We start from the raw sequence: 18,442 nt of genomic DNA, 5'->3' as shown, positions 1-18,442 counted from the left end.
GATTCATGACGCCCTGGTACTCGGCGCATTGCCTACATTCGAATTTTATTAGGCTCTTCTTATATGGGGGGTTATTTGAAAATTTTTAATAACAAAAAATTCACTTATACAATAAATATTTGTTTTTAATAAGTAGTTTTTATAAACAGAAAAAAAAAACTGGAAAATTTTACTGTTCATATTTCTCATATAAAGACTATCACTAGTCTCTTAATTACAATTAAATTAGATAAATTAATTTCCTAGCAAATTCACCACGATGAACTAACTGATATTATTTCATCATCATTACTCATAATTCCTTACCACTTCATCATCTACTGGTGGCCCATCATTGTATACCATCAGCATAGATAGCTTCTTTCATTAAAAAAACCAGAACGAATCTTATACATTTGCATTTGTAAAAGTCGTCTGCTTGGGCACCTTTGTCCCATTCGTGTTTCTACTGTGAAGCAGTTGTGTTTGCATGGCTGTGTTTCAGTTTGAAAAATGGGATATGGCAATGAAATTGCAGGATACAGAGGTATAGTACACTTTAGTCCTCAGGAATGGTGACACATAAAGGGTATCATGGACGATATAGTATCTATATCTGGTATTTCTGTTCATGTCACTTACCATCAGGTGAGCCGCATGCTCATTTGCCCCCTGTGTTGTAAAAAAAAATGTCTACAGACTACGATTACCACTTTCCATTAAGTGGGCCGTCATCTTGGATTTAATAATGTTAATTAATTAATTAAAATACATAATTATGGTAAAAATGAGACACATTGTTCGCAAGTCATTATGATCACATTAAAGTCATTATCAGTTTTAATTTACATCGTATCCAGTCATCAATTATGTAATAAACATACCTATATACTTCGACTGGTAATCAAGTAACACATGACAAAAGAACCGACTCTAATGCGCCTACGCATGTATACGCTTTGTTCCTAAAAAGCCTACTTCATTTATGGTAAACTCAGTTATTTTTATTTAAAAACTAAACGTGGTGAACCGATTTCGAGAAATTTTCTATGTGACCAGTCTTTAAGTATATTTAAGTATATAAGGATTTTCAAAATCGGTTTACAACTGACGGAGTCACGTGGTAATAAACATAATAAAAAAGAAAACTGAATTAAAAAATCTTCTTCTTTTTTAAGTCGATTGAAAAATACACTTCTTGCCGTTGGTCCACATCGTGTGACGGTGTCACCCACTGGCGAAAAGAGTTCCCAGGCCGCCCTCGTTACCCATCCTAGAATACTACCTAGTTTAGATTATATAGATAGAGTGTCTCCATACAAATGTTTCGAGAAAAACGCATCAACTTTTTCATACAATTTTGCGTGATAAATAGTTATGAGTGATTCCTTTATAACTTCTATATTTATTTTGTCTTATAAATTATGCTTCTTTTTAATGCATAAACATTCGTTTGATTTATTAAATAATACGTCACAATACATTTTATGCGTAAATATATAGAATACTGATAAAAGAAACGAGTCAGCTAATTTGACAATTAGTTGACAAAAAGTTGACCCGTTTTTGAGGCTCAATGTTCTATCTATATAATTCAAGATATCTAAATTATAGTAGATCTAGATCGAAGGCTTTGCATTCCATCTGAAATACGAAACAAGTTTTTTTACTGATTTTTAAATTTTCCCAATTTATGTGCAACTGGCAAGGATTTCTCCCATCATTATGGTATCAGCCGCTAACTTTCCACGTTTTAAGACGCGCTGTCCTTCTTTTGACCGTTAAGTTCCCTTAGTCGCCTTTTAAGACATTCAGGGGAAAGGAAGGGGTGGTACCATCTATGCCGGGACCAAATAGGAATGCTAATTCAATTCAATTCAATTTATTCCATAACAATATTATATTGTATTGAATATCATAAGATTTTAAGATTGTACAAGTGCAAAATCACAAACATACAACAATTTTACATATTACTAGTGAATGCAACTATTATAAGTCCTATATAAATTTTAAGAATGTATGAAAGAAGACTTCTCAATTGAAAGAACAGGTTTTTGAAATTCGAATACAAAATAATACTGGCAACACAGCTTCGATTGCATATTATTAATTTTTTGAAAATCGAATACAAAATCTCATCTGGCAACACAGCTTCGATTGCATTTTTCTAATTTTTTGAAATTCGAATACGAAATCTCATCTGGCAACACTTCAAGCTTCGATTGCATATTTCTAGTCTATGCCATAATTTTGAAGGTAATCACTAACAAAGTAAGCTATACGATTGTAGACAAGCTAATTATATTTTGCAAGAAGCAAATCGAAGGCAATTCAATCCGTCGATAAGATGACCGCGTGGAATGTTGCACAACCTGATTTTGTCGATTCCAGTCAATGCATTAGATCTTCTTTAAAAATATTTACAGTTCACAAGAGTATTTAAAAAAAAAGAAATTATAATATTACCAAAGTCTAACTGCGGTTGCCAACCCGTCTGTCAAGCGTGGCAACTACTAGCCAAACTACCCCAATAATTACATTTCTTTTTTGCCAAAGGTTGGCTGCGAGAGAATGCTATACTCGTATAATATTTTTTTTTGATGAGTGAAAATGGTATGGTGTGCCCGCCTGCGCTAACGGGATACGCTGGCGGAGCACCAGTGAAGGGTGATAGATGAGAATGAAAACAGGCCAGTTAGCCCATCATGATGAATCGATCAGGAATTAACCATGATAGTTTCCAGGGGGAACCGCGAGGAGGTCGACCTGGTTGGGTATATTGCTAGCAATGGGATTCTCAGTCTCCATTACTAACAATCCCTTTCCCCCCGCTATATAGTATTCAGCCCGCCTTTTGTACCAACTTGTTTTTTGTAACGTGGTCATTAAATATTAAATAAATAAATAATTGACTAAGCTATGTGCATTGACATAAATCTATATGTATTGGAAACCGCTTCGTTTATGTATATTTGAAAATTTTCCAAGAGACCAAATTAGGACTTCAAAAAATGGATAAAAAGAGATTTCTTCAACGTCGGCAATATGGCATAGGCTACGGTAACCTGATGAACTTACTATCAGGTGAGACGTATGCTTATTTGCCATCTCAATGGTATAAAAAAAACAGTATAGTATGTTATGTCCATGGTACTGCTCATGTCTATAGGCGACGGTTACCATTTTCCATCAGGTGGCCCACCTGCTTCAGCTTGTTTGCCATTCTAAGTTGTATAAAATATATATATATATATATATATATATATATATATATATATATATATATATATATATATACATATATGTATAGCCGAAATATTTTTTTTTCTAAAACTCGATTAACACTGATACCAAAATGGAATTTTTAACAATGAAGTTATTAAAATATGGTATGGCTATCAAAAAATCATGATGACATCATGATAGAAGCAACGCAGGGAAAGTGAACACTAAAATAAGAATAACTGACCTTTTATGGAATTCCACGTGCATTGTATGACGAAATCATACAAAAGATATAGAAGCCTGCACGATTTGTGTAAATCAACATTTCGTTTCATGACAAGTGTAAAGAGAGGAACTGAAGTTGTTAGCCTTACTTCATCATCATCAGCCTTTAACTGTCCACTGCTAAACTTAAGCCTCCCCTTTGGGGAGATTTTTTTTTGTTTTAGTAGTAGCTACACTTGGCAAGCGGATTTTTGTCACCGCAGTTAGACTTTGGAGATGTTTTAAGAGGGACGCTGTTGTCCATCCTTCGAATTCCCTTAGTCACCTTTTATTACATCCATGGAAAAGGAAATGGTGGTCTTTTCTATACCAGGACCATACCTCGACTACTGAATTCTATGGCGGAACGGCATGTTGTTTGTTAGTTCGTATGGAAGATTTAAAATCCGTTTTAAATTCCATTTATTTATTTTTTATTTTAATTCTATTACTGTAGAGCACCGAGCATGGCAACTACTGGTAAACCCCCTCCTTTATGGGGGAGGCCTATGTGCAGCAGTGGATAATAAACGGCTGATATTGTATGGTAAATAAACTTAGCGGTTGAACACGCCATATTGATATGGGAAGCTTATTTCTTGTTTGTTTTTCAAACTCTTTGATTACTTAAGAAAAAATGAAAAATGCACGAAAAAAACACAAGCACAAGGGAGACTCATACAAAAGCCATTTACTTGAGTACTTCTGTCCCATTCGTGTTTCAACCATGAAGCAGTTGTGTTTGTATGGCTGTGTTTCGGTTTGAAGGGTGGGATATGCAGTAAAATTACAGGGTACAGAGGCGTAACACCTTATTCTTCAAGTACGCCAACAAATGAGGGGTATCTTGGACGACAGAGTGTACTCTGTTATGTCCATGGTACTGCTCATGTTTATAGGCGACGGTTACCACTTTCCATCAGGTGGGCCGTCAGCTTGTTTGCCATTCTAAGTTGCATGGAAAGAAAATTTTTAATTTCTTGGACATATATATATATATATATATATATATATATATATATATATATATAAAAACGTATTATGGGTATCACTATATATTTTGTGATAGCTGTAATGTTTCAATGAAACCAGCCCACAACAACTTAGACAACAACTGTTTTAATCATATTATTCAATTACCTTCAAACTAACTATACATGACATCTTTCCCTATATAAAAAAAAAACAAGACATAAGGGCTTACATCCCCAAACATGGTTCATTATATTTCAGTATTATATTTCAGTTCATGTCGATGTTCAGGCGATGATACAACTTTCCATTAAGTGAGGTGTCGGCTTGTTTGTCATTTCAAGTATTAAAGGAACGCAAATTGCCACGTCAGTGGTATAACATCTGAATTGTTTATGAATCAGAAACCAGCTGTTTGAAATGGTATCGATTAGGTTTCCAATTATGATGACGATGATTTTAAATATTACTGATTTTGTAATCACAAGTAGCGCGGGGTACATCTGAGCTTATTAACCTTCATAGTGTTGTGGCGGGTTTTTTTAATGGATGATAATGGAATGCTAACCTATCCTGCGCTATATGCTGGCGGGGCACCAGTGAGGGATGATAGATTAGAAGGAAAAGGCAAGTCAATTAGCCCATTATGATTAATACACCTTTCATTCAGGACGATGATTTCCAGGGGGGGCCACGTGGAGATCAACCTGACAGGGTATATTGCTAGCAGTGGGACTTGTAACCCGCATTACTAACAATCTCTTCCCCCCCTCTCCAAATGGTAATTAAGACTAGGCGTCATTACTACTAGCAATACAATAATTTTTTAGGTCGGCTTTCGCGTGATTTCTTCTTGAAAAACATCGCGGTTAATTCCTAAGGAAATCCTTACGATGGGCTAACTGAGCTTACTTCATCCTCGCCTATTCAATCTATATAGTAACACTCAATGGTGGCTCGCCAGGGTACTACAAGTAGGGTTACCATTTCTTAAAAAAAACACCAGATTTCTTCACCTAAATAAGAGAAACAGGTTATTTTCCGTTACTAACAATCGTCTCCCCTCCGGTTTAATTGGTGAGGATGAAGTCAGATTAATTGATTTATTCTCCCTCCCCCCTCCGCCATGAAGGTTCTTTGTGGAAGGCAGCGGTGGTTGGGTGGTTGGATGGTGACCAGTCAGCGTCTGGTACGGCACGGTGACTGGGTTACCGGCGCGGTTGCGTCACAAACCACTTTCTGCGCTGTCGCTCGCCTACTTACCCACTCACTGAGACATCAGACTGGTATGCATTGGTTGTTGTTCATTAGTAATTATTTTATTATGACAGTTTTACTGTGTTCTTATATAACTTACTGGCCGAGAAGAGCAGCATCTCTCTTAAAACATCACCAAAACCTAACTGTGGTTGCCAATGAACCTGTTAAGCTTGGCAACTGCTGGCATAATCCTCTAATAGAGGGAAGCCTATATTCAACAGTGGATAGTAAACGCCTAAATCTGCAGATGCTGGTTTTTTTAATAGGTAAAAATGGAATGGAAAGGTAACCCTGCCTGCGTTATTGGTATATTCTAGTGAGGCAACAGTGAGAGATGATAGGTGCGGATGAAAGCAGGCCAGAGAGCTCATCGTGACGAATTTCACGAAAATAAACCATGCTGGTTTTTCGGGGGGAATTGCGTAGAGTTGATTACTTTGCACCCTTAGACAATAGGGTTGCATGGCTGTGTTTTGGTTTGGAGGTGGAATATGCAGTGAAATTTTAGGGACGGTGGTAATGGATGCTAATAAATGGATAATAGCATCCTTGCACCTTAAGAATGGCAAAGTATGTAGTATACCAAGTGGTTTTTGGAAGGTAGAAATCTTATATGTATGTCCCATCTATTTCATTCTGCGATTTCTTTACATCACTGCTAAGATTTTCCACAAGTAAGAAAGATGAACGCAAAGAGACAAATGGGACAAAATAGAAAGTTATATCTAGAAGTAGGCAGATATGAACTATGGTATATGCAATGAGAATTCTCTAAAAACTAAATGCGAAAACGACCAATTTAAGCAACCACAAGTACATTGCGCTGGCGCATGTTGCGTCACTTCAGTCGGGCCGCTCACCGCACACCCCACCACAAGGAGGGGGAGGGGACTGTTACTAGTTCTTCGTGTTTACTAGGAGTCTATGAACATAGTACAAGTGAGATGATATTTTCGTTATAATGCATCTAGGATTCCAGAAGATTGCGAAAGTGTACACAACGGAAATTCTTAGCTCCTACGGATTCATAAATCCTTAGTACTTAAGAATGGCAACAATGAAGAGTAACGGTCATCAAAGTATATTTTGTGATTACTATAACCGCCGCCGTTTGTGTCCCAGCGTTGAATAAGTCACCCCTTTCTATCCCATGAGTGTCGTAAGAGAGACAACTAAGGGCGGGCGAGGGATGGGCAGCAGCGTCCCTCTTAAAACATCTTTAGGATCTAAAAGAGATTATTAGTAATGAGGAAGTTAGTCCTCTTTGCGATTAATATACCCTATCAGGTCGATCTCTACGTGGTTCCCCCTGGAAACCATCGTGAACAATTCTTGTTGAATTCGTCACGATGGGCTAACTGGCCTGCTTTATCCTCACCTATCATCTTTCACTGGTGCCTCGCCGGTGTATACCGATAGCGCGGGTGGCGTTACCATTCCATTATCACCCATAAAATAAAAAAAAATAAAAAAAAAAAATATATATATATATATATATATATATATATATATTGTTATTGGGTCAATATATGTATAAATATTGTAACTACATGTTATTCGAGGACGTATTGATAGTCAGGGATTACTAGCTCAAATAAGATTTAACAAACCTGTGTTTCGTAATAGACATATTTTATGTTCGCCCAATATACATATTCCATGTACTTTTACGCTCATTATATTTTTTTAATACTATTGAGGTGGTAAACAAGCATACGGTCTCCTTGATGTAAACGTTTACCGTATATTATGCCCAAAATTTCTTACTGGACACTGTAAACTAAACAAGCAAATGGCCCAATTAGGCCTATGCCCAAAAAATGGTTACAGATTTTGCCACAATGAGGAAGAAACGCCGCAGCACTCAATATGTGGCTGTAACCCACTCATCATTATCATCATTTCAGCCATTAACTGCTGGACATAAGCCTCCCCTATAGACTGCTATAAAGAATGATCCTGAGCCACCTGCATCCACTGACTTCCTGCAACGCATTTTAGGTCGTCACTCCATCTATTGGTCGCCACTCAAGAACCTTTCTTCCCCATCGGTTGTCGATTCCTCGAGCTATGTGACCAGCCCATTGCCAATTCAGCTTGCTTATCCTTCGGGCTATGTCGGTAACCCACTCATACATAAACGAGGGGGGAAAAGAGATTGTTAGTAATGGGGACTAGTAACACTATTACTAGCAATGTACTCTATCAGGTCGACCTCCTCGCGGTTCCCCCTGGAAACCATTGTGATTGATTCATTAGTGAATTTGTTACGATAGGCTGCTTTCATCCCGCCAGCGTATACCGATAGCGCAGGCGCGGTTTTTTTTTTTTAATGGATGATAATGGAATGGTAATCCCACCCGCGCTATCGGTATAAACCGGCGGGGCACCAGTGAAGGATGATAGGTGAAGAGATGAAGTAGGTCTGTTAGCCCATCGTGACGAATTCAACAAGAATTGTTCACGATGGTTTCCAGGGGGAACCACGTGGAGGTCGACCTAATAAGGCATATTGCTAGCAATGGGGCTGTCAAACTCAATTACTAACAATCCCTTTCCCCCTAACTAACTATTCCATTATCATCCATTAACATACATAAACGATATATCTCCTTTGGGTAACACACTCTATATCCTGAGGTGATAAAAAACGTCGCTACAGAAACATCTTAAAAATTCTATCATTGATAAATCAAATATAACAAATTCAAGTCATCTTTATTCGAACAGACTGGTTCACAAGAACTTTTAAATCGTCAAATTTTTTTAATCTACTGCAGTGTTCGGAAGGTTGTTTATCTGTTGAGAAGAGGACGCAAGAAACTCGAAAGTTACTCTTTTAAATTATAAAAGTTACTGTTAACATTATATGTATTTATTTAAATGTACTATATCTATGATTACTTGGTTTAAAGCTAGTGCATGATCGACTAACACTATGCACATTTGTCATTGCAGTAATAATCGTTTAGTGCGTAACAGGTTTTGTTCAATAAGTGTTTTTTAATAACACTTTTAAAATGATTAAAAGGCAGATCCAAATTATCCTTCGGTATCTCATTATAACGTTTAATGCCCATTCCCATAAATTACCTATTAACTTGTTCTAAACGATACTTTGGAACAGCAAGTTTGTATTTGCATCTAGTGTTAAGATTATTAAGATTATATGTTTTTAAGAAACAGTTGAAGATTCCTGCGTATATATATATATATATATATATATATATATATATATATATATATATATATATATATATATATATATATATATATATATATATGTTTCTTAAAAACAGCGATCTTAATAATCTTAACACTAGATACAAATACAGTAAGAATATTTGCTTTCTTAATTGCTTAATTTCTTTCCTTTAATGGTAAGAATTAGCAGCGAACTTTAAGAAAGAGGCGAGCACAAAAGATCATGTAAAGGTCGCAGTGCCACAGGTTATTCTGCCTGAAAAAGTCTGTCTCTCAATAATAATAAAAAATACCCAAAATTGTATGATTAATAATGCAATACTCATTAGCAACGAATGAATACACCTCACCGTATTGGTTACGCTTCAAACTCTTTTCTTCTACATTCTTCACGACTCTGGAACGCGCTTCCAGATGCCATTAAGAGACTACCGACTAAACCGTCTTTCAAAAAAAGCGTTCACGCTCACTTTTTATCTTTATCCGAGCAGTAAGTGCTTTATATTATTCCCAATTTCGTGTATAATATAGTATATATCATATATGTGTAAGTATATTTGTTATTCATATATATTTATTCGTTTATATATGTAATTTTAGTATGTATGTATATCAATAATTAGTAGTACCGCATTCGAGTATTCTGACACTGCCTTATGGTTGACTGGGAGAGAATGCTTTTAGCATTAAGTCCGCCATGTACAGATATTTGTACTGATGACTCGTAAATAAATAAATACACAGTCTGCAAATCTGAATCCATTTATGTTGTAATGTTTGCCACCTTCTGTTTTATTTTGACGTTTACCATAGATTGTATTTTATAGTTGGTTGAGATCTAAGAACAAGGAATTGCATAGAAGGAGTAATAAAATTGTCAATACTTAGCAGGCTAGTGTATAGAAAATGTTATATGACGGTATAACCCTACCAAATTCAGATACAACCTGCATGAATTCTTTCAACATAAATTGTATCGAATATATAATCTAGCAATGTAAAATTTGTTATTGTCAAATATTTGACATATCAAACATCTTTTCTATACACTAGCCTTGAATTGAGAAAAATAGCAACTGAGGGTGTATCATTCTATCTCTTTTTACTAACTATATTTGAATAAGAAGAAAGGAGACAACCAAATGATTGGCAGTTTTTATTTTATCATTCCTTCTATGTAATTCCTTGTTCTTAGGTTGAGACTTTGGACATATTCACTTTAAAATAAAATGATTCACTGCTATTTTCTATATTTAACTTTAATTCAATAGTAAATAGCAATTTATTATAATTAAAAAGCATTCCTGGATTACATTAAAAAGAAATTATATGCTGACGTGAGTGAAATTTATAAGTAATTAAATTACGATTACTATAATAGTTATGATCGATAATAGGGTCTGTCTATCTCACTAAGGGGATAGACAGTCATCCGTGTTTGTTATTACTACTATTCCTAAAAAAAAAATTAAAAAAAAGTTTTTTTTTATGCAACTTAGAATTACAAACCAGCTGACGGCCCACCTGATGGAAAGTGGTAACTCGCCTATAGACAAGAGCAGTATCAAGGACATAACAGAGTATACTGTTTCGCCCGTGATAACTCCCATGCGTTGCCATTTCTGAGGACTCAGGTGTTATTCCTCTGTACCCTGTAAATTCAATACCATATATTCCATCCTTCAAACCGAAACACAGCCATGCAAACAAAACTTTTTCATGGTAGAACCACGAATACCAGAGGTGACCAAGCAAACGAAAATAAGTATCATGTTAAATAAATATCGTTATATAATTGTTGTTCTTATACATTATTATATTTGTATTACGTATTTTTTACCTATTTTTCCAGAGGGAGACTTTGTACAAAAGTCGATTGCTTGGGTACCTCTGTCCCATTCATGTTTCAACCATGAAGCAGTTGTGTTTGCATGGCTGTGTTTCGGTTTTAAGGGTGGGATATGGCGTGAATTTACAAGGTACAGAGGAATAACACCCGAGTCCTTAGGAATGGCAACGTAGAGGTTATCATGGGCGAAACAGTATACTCTGTTATGTCCATGGTACTGCTCATGTCTATAGGCGACGGTTACCACTTTCCATCAGGTGGGCCGTCAGCTTGTTTGCCATTCTAAGTTGTATAAAAAAATCAAAGCATGTTAATTAAATCAATACATATAATAAAATCGTAAGTGTTCGTTGAAATGGCTGAAACTTTTTTTATTATACATATGTATTGGTTTTCGAAATTTCCGTCTGCTCGTGCAAAGCCGGGTCGGATCGCTAGTAATAATAGTAATAAAGTAGAATGTTGCCTTATAAGGATGCTAACAGTTTGGATTTCACTCTCTACATATCGCTATATCAGATCTATATATAGAATCTATACTATAACTTACATAACTATATATTATTCACGATTTCGCGTTATATTCTTGCAACTATTAGCATATAATTAAGAAATATTGGTGTATTTCCCTAATTTAGTCAATATAAAATTATATGTTTTTTTTTATGCAAGTTAGAATAGCAAACAAGCTGACGGCCCACCTGATGGAAAGTGGTAACCGTCGCCTATAGACATGAGCAGTACCATGGACATAACAGAGTATACTGTTTCGCCCATGATACCCCCCATGCGTTGCCATTCCTGAGGATTCAGGTGTTATTCCTCTATACCCTGTAAATTAACTGCCATATCGCACCCTTCAAACCGAAACACAGCCATGCAAACACAACTGCTTCACGGTTGAAACACGAATGGGGCAGAGGTACTCAAGCAACTAACTGCGGTTGCCAACCAGCTTACCAACCGTGGCAATTACTGGCAAAACCCTTGGGGGGTTTATTATGGTTATGGGAAGGTTTAGCAGTGGTCAGTTAACAACTGATCCGATGGTTTCCTTTACAAGGATTTCATAAACATGTGGCAGTTTTAACACGTGACGAAATCGTGCCTTCGCGCAAGTACTCATAAAACATGGTTATCGGCACGAACCGAACTATCGTCGTAACACAACGCACCGATTAAAATGTAATCGACGATTGCAAACAGCGAGATGTGACACGGCCTCCCAAACGTGTACTATCAATTATAAAAAAAAAATAATTACAAAATCAAATTATCTATACCTACGATTACTTAATTAAAAAAAAAAAAGAACTAAGATATCAATTGGTACTTTCATATATACATAATACATAGTGGTGTAGGTATTGAAATATCGACTTTAATGTTGACTAAATTAATATGAAACCAATAGGGGAGTAAATCATTGTGTTTCTACCGTGAAGCAGTTGTGTTTGCATGGCTGTGTTTCGGTTTGAAGGGTGGGATATGGTAATGAATTTACAGGGTACAGAGGAATAACACCTGAGTCCTCAGGAATGGCAACGTATGAGGGGTATCATGGGCGTAACAGTACACTCTGTTATGTCCATGGTACTGCTCATGTCTATAGGCGACGGTTACCACTTTCCATCAGGTGGGCCGTCAGCTTGTTTGCCATTCTAAGTTGTATAAAAAAAAGTCAACCTTTAGCAAAACAGAAATGTAATTATGTGCTGAACAATTGAAATTTGAAAATTGTATGTTGATGTCTTATTAATTATTAGTTTTTATCCGCGATTCTGTCCGTGTGATTTTTTTTGATGGGTGAAAATGGTATGGTAACCCTGCCTGCGGTAACGGAATACACTGGCGGAGTACCAGTGAAGGGTGATAGATGAGAATGAAAACAGGCCAGTTAGCCCATCATGATGAATTCATCAGGAATTAACCATGATAGTCTCCAAGGAGAACCGCGAGGAGGTCGACCTGGTTGGGTATATTGCTAGCAATGGGATTCTTAGTCTCCATTACTAACAATCTCTTTCCCCCTCTGTCCGTGTGATTGACATATTATGACTATCTGAGATAAAAAAAGAAAAACTATTTCCTTTTTCACCGTATAAAGTATCTTTATACCAAAACCATAGTGTTTGGTTCAGCCGTTAAGAAGTTAAAAGATATGAAAATAATAAACTCACTTTCACATTTATAATATTAGTAAAGATCTAAACTATAAATAGGAAAGATTTGATTGTTTGTGTATAATGGATAAACTCAAAAACTAGTTAAATATTTTTTTTAATTTTACCTGTATAAAGCTACATTACATACTACATACATAGCCTTTTTAAAATTATATATATATATATATATATATATATATATATATATATGAATATATATATTATATGAAAACCTGATATTTACATAAACAAAAAAATTCGCCAAATATATGCAGACATTCTGAAATGATGCGTTCATAGAGTTATATTCGGTAAGAATCTGAGAAGATTTATATTTATATATATAGATATATTAATTAAAGTTTGTACATAAACTGGTTTTATTTGCTATAATAATTGTTTTTCAAAACTAGAAATGAAAAATGAACAATTTGTAATTTTTTGAATTGTATCTGTATATTTTTTATACTATCACTATCACGTGAAAAATAACTACTAAATGGATAATAATAAAATTTTACATTCTGTTAAGAATTAATCCACTAGTTTAAAATATTGGTCTGATATATTTTAAAATAAATCAACTAATAATATTTAAATTTTAATTTGTGTACTTGCTGGTTATAAATAAATTTAAAATTAAAAAAAAATGCATTTCAAATTTTATGTACGTGTGTCATTTAAAAATTTGCAAAATGATAGCATTAAATACTTTTCAACAGAATATTCCATATAAAATATACAATAGCATACCTATTAATATAAGTACACTTCATTCATTAACGTTAATATCTAATTTATTTAATTACTTAAAAATATTCCGGTTGCGAAATAATAAGGCGTGACACCATACAGAATTATCACTCTCAAACTTGCCGAGACTTTCAGTGCAGGCAGCGCTTCCTTCCGGGCAACCTTGCGTTTGCAGCGAGTCGGCGCCCGCGCCAGTCCGCGACTGGCCACCGTAGCGCTCGTACGCGCTACAACACGCTCCTCCCGCGAAAACACGTGACAATACGCGAGTACAACAAACAATTTTGGATTGACGGACGGTGCATGTGTACAAGTGGCTGCCACTCAGTGCTTTGAAGTGGAGGCTCGGGCCGCCGGCGCCGCTGGGCCCGTGATCGGCCCGAGCGGCGGTATGGAATCCCCGCAAATGTACGATGCGGCGGCAGCACCGCCGCCGCCACCGCAGCCAGACCTCAAGAAGGCAGTTGATGATAAAAGACCAGCGTTTCCTCCTCCGGACCTAGACGAGCTCAATGGACAGGAAATTAGCTTGGACTTGCAACACCTCATCGAGGACCAGTTCCGAGGGGAAGAGACCATGGCCCTCTTCCAGGAAATACTTCCTGGTGGCCGCTCTCCACAACCAAGACAGAGTTTTGCCCGAACAACCTTGGCATATATGCCCCAGCCGGTACACTCAGGCGCGTCCTATGCTGCTCCCGTGCCAACGAGCTCAGGGCATGAGCAACAAGCGCCGCCAATAAAGGAGGAACCACCAGAGCCTCATGATTTCAGGAGATCGGTGACGTGTGCACAGTATACTGGTCAATATAATCCTCAACCACCAGTTGGTGTAGGTGGTCCGTATGGCGGCGGATTTACGCCATTACCACCATTGGGTGCTCCGTTACTGCCGCCTCTACTCAAACACAAGCCTGCACCAGCGAGACGCTCTTCAGGCAAAGTGATAGACAAAGGTACAGACGAATATAGGAGGCGGCGGGAGCGCAACAATATAGCGGTCAGGAAATCACGGGAAAAAGCAAAAGTGCGTTCCAGGGAGGTGGAGGAAAAAGTTAAAACGTTGTTAAGGGAGAAAGAGGCGTTGCTAAAGAGGCTGGAGGCAGTATCGGGAGAGTTGAGCCTACACAAACAGATGTACGTTCATTTAATCAATTTGAACCATCCTGAGATCACGGAGCTTTGCCGATCGATGCTGCAACTTGGAGCCCCTCATGCGCCTGATCACACGCTTTGACCGTATGTGAGTGTGCGTTACCTTTTTGTTGTGTGCATCCGTTGGCTACATTGCGGCATAATGTACGTATGTATTATTTTTTCTGTGTGTGAAAATCGTAAATCACAAGCTGTAAAGAAAAAAAGATTTTATGGAAGTGTTATGCAATCTATATTTGCTTGCAAGAACTGTTTATAGGAACAATTTTCTTCCATTCACCATTGACTATCATTAGGCGATCGGACATTGTTGTTTCCATAATTTATTCTCTGTTATGCTGTTATTAAAATGACACATTTAAATTAAGCGATGCAACTTTCGATCGATTCCTGCGTTACCAATTACGCATCATTGGAGAATAACATGCTTTCTTTACAATCACCGTTTTGAATAAGCATACGGCGCTATCAGAAGTTTTATAATAGCATTTGTTATAATTGCGTTAACATGATTCAACACACGTGATAATGTTATAACAAAGTCACGTGTATTACAAAAGCTTTTGCGAGCAAGGGAAAACATGTTGAGGGTATTTGAAAAATTATAGTAATCTATTTACGTTATTTGTGATATATTGCAAAGCAATGTTAATTATTCCCGTTAAAATAGGTATCTGGTCTATTGTAGCTATAAAAATTAAACGTTAATATAGATTTATGCAATGTTTAAATGTTCTATTATTATTTAAATAAATTGCCTTATAATCATGATTCACATACAAATAGGTAATTAAAACAGGTTCCAAATTATCGGTGTTGAAAATAATTTCGTTCAATTTTGCTGTTAGAAATTACTACATACATACATATCTGTCACGCCTGTCTCCCATTAGGGTAGGCAGAAACAATGGAACGCCAAATGATTCGATTCAAACAAACCTCTTTCGCTTCTTCCACATTCATCAATCTTTTCATACACGCTCGCCGGTTACGGGTACTTTTAATTAAGTCCTTCTTCAGCACGTCGCTTATTTGGTCGACATACTTCTGTCTAGGGCGGCCCCTACCGACCTCTCCATTTATTCTTGATAAATCTTTTTCGTAATTCTTCTTTCATCCATCCTCACCGAATGGCCAAACCAACGCAACATTCCTTTTTCGATTTTTAGAAATCACTAATAAGTTTTTATTGTTTCACATTTCATTCAATATTGAAATTACATTTGTCGTATTAATAAAACTGTTACATATCTAAAATAATATCAACTGAATAATGTAAAATATTGTAAATATATGAATATATTTTTAGATTTTTTACTTTAGTTTTTTTTTACAATTATTTTGTTCTCTTGAAATCATCTTCAATATAAATATTGAAGAATTGTTTAGGAAAATGCTTAAAAATATTGGCTTATTTGTGGGTAAGAGTGTAAAAATATTACTAGATACCTCTGGCATGAGAGGTAGTACCTGTAAAGTTATTTAAGTGTAAAATATCCAAGGTGTATTTCTCATTGTAAATATGGGTTAGACTAGGCTTAGGATTAAGATATATAGGCTTAAAAGTTCTTCCCAAAGAATGAATATTTCTTTCTCTCGTTCTGAATAATTTATTCCAATGACAATTTATTAATTATTTGCTCAATCGGTAATAAATTTCGCCATTAAAACGGATCTTTGTGTCGTGTTTATATAATTTACAAGTATTATAATGATTTATTGAATTCATGTACACAATGTCTCGATTTAGAATTTGGAGCCAATATCATGGGACGCGACCTGCGACCAAACGAGTAACTGTCACTTTCGAACACGGATGGTCCATCGAATGTGATTGGATTATATTTAAAAGTCGAAGTCGCTTTGTTATTGTGATATTTATCAATAGAGAGTTGCTTATGTAGTTTCTAAATTAGATTTTGGATATCATTTTTTTTTTTCATTGTTAACACTCTATTGTCGAGAATAAAAATGTTAAACGTAGCTGTGTACATATAATTGCTTTGCCTATTTCTTTTTTTTTTCGACGTGATTACATCAATTATTGTAAAATTGTTGCGTTTATGGTTTTAAAATGATTTCTAGAAGTAATAAATAACATTACCAAAAAATGTAAATAATAGACGTGAAGATATGTATATTAGAGCTATTTCACTTATAAAAAAAAAAAAAAACTAAAAATAAAAATGACTATAAAAAGTATTAATAAGGCTGTATATAAACATTAGAAACAGTCGTGTTGTTTTAATTAAAAAATTAAATCTGATTAAAAAATAGAAATAAGTATAGAGAGATACTTATATCAGTTCTCATAAATAAATTTTTATGTAATTTGAGATTACGAGTGCTTTTTGTTTCTTATTCTAAGAATAAAAAGCACGGAATAGAGCAAATAATAAAAAAAAAAAAAATAGGTGGGTATAGATTAAAGAAATAACAAATGAATAAACTGTATAAATTTATTTAAGAGTGCTCTCAAAACCTCAGAATATTGGACTCATCAAAAATGGAAGGCGTATGCAAGAATGCGGATTTGCTCGCTTGATTTATAATCATCGCTTGTCCATATAATAGAATTCACAAATTGCAGCCAGTTTCTTTTAAAATAAATAATAAATTAAATATTGATAACGGATAAGTGGTTGCAATTAAATTTAACCACGATCAGTGTAAACAATAATGGCGTGCTATTTAAAACAAATTAAAAAGACAAATAAAATAGGAGGAGGCTACCAGGAAAACATAACACGGAAGACATTGGACCGTCATCAATAGTCGAAGTCGAAGAAAAAATATAACATCAAATTCAGCCGTCCGCGAGACCTTAAAGCATTTACAATATTATTATTGTCTATGATTGTCTAATTTTTTTAAAACGTACATCATGATGTATAAAGTTTTTTCTATTTCTAACATTTTTATTGAATTGTCTTGCACAAAATCTTTTATTGACCTTTCAATGAAGTATTAACGCAAAGGTTTGATGACCTTTGCACCGATTATTCGATAGAACTTAATATGAAAAGCAAAATTGTTTAAATTCTTTTAGAAATTTGTTTAGAATAGTTTTTAGAGGAATCTTAATTGTATTTTTAATGCCTAAAATATAAGTATTTATTTTGTTATATAATGAGTTTTATTTTTGTTAGTACATGTCCTGAGTATCTAGTAAGATCTCAAAAATATTATGCAACTTAATACAACTAATATTAAAGTTTTACAAGAGCCTCATCCAATAAAAAGTCGATGAATAGCGACCTTTTGTCATTGATTTTATTTCGAATATTGTCATTGACTGTATTTCGAAATTTCAGTTAAAATTACATAATATTCTATTTATTATCTATAGAAAAGTGACAACATATTAGGAAACATTTCATCGATCGATTCAGTTTTAATTGCAAATTTCTGTTTATTATGATAACGGTATCTGGTTCATAGCTTGCTTGCATAAGTTAATCTTTACGTATGAATATTGCTAAATCAACTTAACCTAGCTAACAAGAACACGTAAGCTGTTTTGGTGAAATTTAAAGTAATTTTTTGTCCCATCTGAAACATCTAAGTAAGCCTTAAGCCGAGATACCAGGGCACCAGATTCCATAAAGAGCAA

General features: G+C 35.3%; 1 protein-coding gene across 4 annotated transcripts in view; it reads left to right on the top strand.

Annotated features, from left to right (window-relative positions):
- The first annotated feature begins 13,796 nt into the window (after nt 1-13,796).
- LOC113511180 (CCAAT/enhancer-binding protein) overlaps nt 13,797-18,442 on the top strand; it is a 44,770-nt gene continuing 40,124 nt past the window's right edge. Inside the window, exon 1 of one of the 4 annotated variants that reach the window (XM_052892471.1) lies at nt 13,797-14,811. In XM_052892471.1, coding sequence (XP_052748431.1) covers nt 14,066-14,811 — 746 coding nt within the window. In that variant the 5' untranslated portion in view covers nt 13,797-14,065. Of the gene's footprint in view, nt 14,978-18,442 lie in introns of all 4 variants that reach the window. The other 3 variants (XR_004224076.2, XM_031912113.2, XR_004224075.2) reach the window with 3 other exon arrangements.

The sequence above is a fragment of the Galleria mellonella genome, unplaced genomic scaffold, assembly GCF_026898425.1.
Source record: "Galleria mellonella isolate WM207_F2 unplaced genomic scaffold, CSIRO_AGI_GalMel_v1 utg109, whole genome shotgun sequence".
Classification (NCBI taxonomy): Eukaryota; Metazoa; Arthropoda; class Insecta; order Lepidoptera; family Pyralidae; genus Galleria; species Galleria mellonella.
This window is presented reverse-complemented; position numbering and strand designations above follow the sequence as displayed.